Here is a 3921-nt window from a genome sequence, read left to right as displayed (position 1 = left end):
ACTCTTCCCATAACATTTTTAGAGCATGTGAAAAAAACTAGCGCTGAAAACAGTCAATTAAAAACCACAAAAATAAATAAATAAAACAAAAGAAATACAAACAAACTAATGAGATAAAAAACGCCTACGGCAATAAGTGGCAGTGGGATGTTATAGCCGTTAAACTGTACAGTATAACTGCAGACTTTGTGTTTCTGAAATGTGAGCTCATCGGTGGTCTGAGGGTCGCAGGTATCAGGGCAGTGCAGATGGCAGCACTCCTGCAGAAGATAAAGGTATATGGATAAAAGCTGTAAATAATTGAACATGGAGAGCGCGTGCATGATATTACCTTTTATTGTCCATGTTAATCTGGAGAGGGATCGCAGAGCCTGCGCGCAGCCGATTGGCTCCGAGCAGGGGTGGGACTGAGCTCAGCGCTCATCAATAATTAGTAGGTTTTTCTAGTGAAGTGTTTTGAAAATGAGACGGGAAAAAAAAAAACTTTGGAAAAGTACAAGACAGTTCAGGGAAAAAACAGAGGTCACGTGACGTTTGTAAAGGCTAAAAAAAGGAAACAAGGAAAATCAAATCAAATCAAATAAAAGTCTTAAACTCTTCATCCTCGATCCAAATAGACCAAAATGAGCTCAGAATCTTCCAGAGCGGCTCGTGCACCTATTGTAAACACGCGCACGCGTGTGTGTGTAAGCAGGCGCGTGTGTGGCTCGCTCTCTGTTTCCCGGTCCTGAGGGAGCGCTGCTCGCGCGGCGTGTTCGGGCGGCTCGCGCGCTCGCCAGCTGCCAGCGCGTGCTGTAGCGAGGACACCCAACACCCCGCGCGCCACGGGGCTCACACACTCACACACGGCATCAGAGAGCGGTGCGGGACAGTGCGCGCGCATTTAACAACCTTCACAGCGACATCGGTACAGAGACACAGTTCAGTACGGCGCTGGTGCAATCAGACACAGTCACACACAGCACAACTCAGCACAACACAGCAGCATATGGGCAGCGAAGAGAAACTCCACATTAAAATTCAGAAAACTGTTGCAATGCGATCTTAAGCACAATAAACAAACACAAAGGTAAACAGGAAAATAACCTCGCAGTCAATAGAACCGTTTTGTATATAAAATGCAGTGTAGATTTATTTTTCAGTACTTGAAATATCGTCTGTATTCCCCTTTTACCTCATTTTTACCTCTTTTTAACCAAATGTAACTTAATTGTTAGTCTTACATGAAAGTTTGTAACGCAAAAGCGTTTTTTTTAGCTTATTTTACTTCAAATTGATCTTTTTTTACCTCAACTTTGAGTTTAACCTATTATTTTCCCCCTTTTTATCCACTAATGTAAGTTTATCCTTTCATTTTTCAAATTTGTTTACCGAATTTTACCTCAAACATACGTTTTTCCTATTTTTACCTGTAATTTTACCTCTATTTTTTATTTCCCTCTTAATTGTATATTATGGTAAGTTTATATATTTTTGACCTAAGTTCATCACTTTTTATTTTACCTCGGTTTGATCTATTTTACCTCAAATTTAAGTTTACCTTTTTTAACCTCTAATGTTAATTTTACCCTTTTCATCCACGAATGTAACGTTTTATTCGTCCAATGTTTTTTATTTTCTTTTTAACTCTTTATATGCAGTCACAGGTGGAAACGAACACATGGAATCGATGTGAGGTTTCTTAAGTTTTCAAACATTTCATAAAAATCTAATCTATAAACTCTAAACACTAAAACACTAAACAGTGCGGGTATTTATATACATATATTCCATTAACACAAGTTCCCGTTTACTTAATGATTAACATTTAAATTGTTTTTATTCTTATGTAAACCATTTTAATTATCTGTCAGAAATAATAAATTCAGTGTAATTTCATTTATTTTCGCGCACATTTAAATAGTTTAGGCTTATATGAACTTTAATCACAGTCTAAATGGTCAGGAAGAAGATACTGGGCATTACAATAACACTGATGCTGACCTGCTACTCATCAAGTTATTTAAAGGGTGAGAAATTATAGAAGCTCCAGATCAGTCCGAAAGCCGAGTGCATCATCTTATCCAGAGACAGCAACAATCAGCACGCAATTATTACTTTATATTTTTATTCAAAAATCAAATAAAACATAAAGCATGTGGCAAATTCTCTAATTTTCAACATAAAATAACAAAAATGACAAGTTGGACAAAAGAGAATAAATAAACATTTTAAACAGAAGCCAAAAAACGACAAAGAACAACCTCGCATTGAAATCTAATATTCAAAAGCAACAAATATACAAAACATCTAATGGCTCCTATTAAATATCTTCATCAAATTGGCATTACTAGGCTACATAAAAACAAAACAATCGTCTCATTACAAAAAAGCATGTTCCTCAAGCCTATGGCTCGTGTTTAAAGTGCAAGTAAACTTTATAAGTCGCGGAATCTTTAGAGAGCTCAGAAACAAATCATCAATTCAATGAAATGCATAAAACGGGTCGGTCATTTTCATGGAAGACAGCTTTTTTTGCATGACATTCGAGCCCATGGCACTGCTGCTCGATGGCGTCGTGGGGTTTGTTTATGTTTTTTTTTTTTTTATGTCACAAAAAGGCATAAAATAATCATTTCTGTTGGCGAAGGAGTCTTTGAAAACAACACGTAGATTTTTAAAAAGTCACAAAGTCACCAGGACAGCTGAAGAGGCCTTGTTGTGAAGATCAGACAGGACAGAGCGTTGTATTTTCGTTTCCCACCCGTATTCGGGCACGGCGCTGTGGCTACTAGGAACGGACAGCCAGTAGTAGCTCAGGCGGACAGATGCGGTGACTAATCCCAGCATGAGGAGGCGTGGCTAGCCTCAATACAGGTGGGAATCAGAGACGGCGCGCTTTTTCAAACTTTGCAGCTCCAAACTCCACGATTGACACGAAAATGCGGGCCAGTCTCTCTCTCTTGTTTCTGGTCATTTTTAGGGACTGTTTCTCCTCGTGAGCGCTTTCAGTGACCTCTCTTTAAAACGCCCCGTGTCCGAGTGCCCTCAGCTCGCTCAGCTCGTCCTCGCTGGGCAGTTCTGCGTGCGCCTCGTCAGAGTCGCTGAAGTGCGAGTGCGGGGACAACTCTCCGTCACTGCGGCCAGCGCGTCCCTCGTCCTCGCGCCTGAGAGCACCGGGCGGCACGGGCGATGTGCCGGGCGCGCGCAGCAGGTCGGCGAGCGCGCTGATGTAGATCTGCGCCATCTGCAGCGTCTCGTACTTGGAGAGCTTCTTGTCGTTGTCTAGGGCCGGGATGACGCTGCGCAGCTCGTCGAAGGCGTGGTTCAGGCCGTGCATGCGCCGCCGCTCGCGCGCGTTTGCAGCGATGCGTCGCTGCTTCTGCACGGCCACGGTGCTGCTGCCCGCCTTGACCGCAGGGGGGCTTGAAGAGCCGCGGCTCGAACGCAGCGGGTGGGCGGCGCGTGGCGTGTGCGTGGGGGCGAGCCAGGGGCGCGCCTCCGCTGCGTACTGTAGTGCGCTCGCGGCTCCGTCCGGCCCGTCCGTGTTCATTCCGGTGCCGTTGCGCTCAAACAGTCCCAAAAGTCCAAAGTTTGTACGTGTGAGTGGGTGAGGTGTATGGGTGTGTGTGTGCGTATGTGTGTGTGAGAGGGAGTGCACGCGTGTCTCCTCTTCTCGCACCTGCCGCTTGCGCTCCGTCCACGGGAGGATTTCTTTACTGGTGTCTCAGGGCGACGCGGCCGGTTTAAAAGCGGCACGCGCCTGGGAGCCCCCTCCTCGAGCCGGTCGCGTGGCGCTTTGACCAATAAGAGCGCGCGGGGCAGGCGCGTGTGGACGGCCAATGAGAAAGCGAGAGGGGCGAGTGCGGGTAACAGTGGGTTGTAAAACCTGTTTAAGCAAAGCGGGGGGTGTCACACGCACAGGAATGTGGGAGAGCACGA

General features: G+C 45.1%; 1 protein-coding gene across 1 annotated transcript; it reads right to left on the bottom strand.

The window, feature by feature from the left end:
• Window positions 1-3001: 3001 nt before the first annotated feature.
• Window positions 3002-3532, bottom strand: atoh1a (atonal bHLH transcription factor 1a). Its single transcript, XM_072681223.1, has one exon. It carries the CDS (start codon window positions 3530-3532, stop codon window positions 3002-3004), a length of 531 nt encoding a protein of 176 aa, XP_072537324.1.
• Between the last annotated feature and the right edge of the window lie 389 nt (window positions 3533-3921).

The sequence above is a fragment of the Salminus brasiliensis genome, chromosome 6 (assembly GCF_030463535.1).
Source record: "Salminus brasiliensis chromosome 6, fSalBra1.hap2, whole genome shotgun sequence".
Lineage (NCBI taxonomy): Eukaryota > Metazoa > Chordata > Actinopteri > Characiformes > Bryconidae > Salminus > Salminus brasiliensis.
This window is presented reverse-complemented; position numbering and strand designations above follow the sequence as displayed.

Coding starts and splice junctions, on each gene's coding strand:
- atoh1a (XM_072681223.1), bottom strand. CDS start 3,532: ATGAACACGGACGGGCCGGACGGAGCCGCGAGCGCACTACAGTACGCA.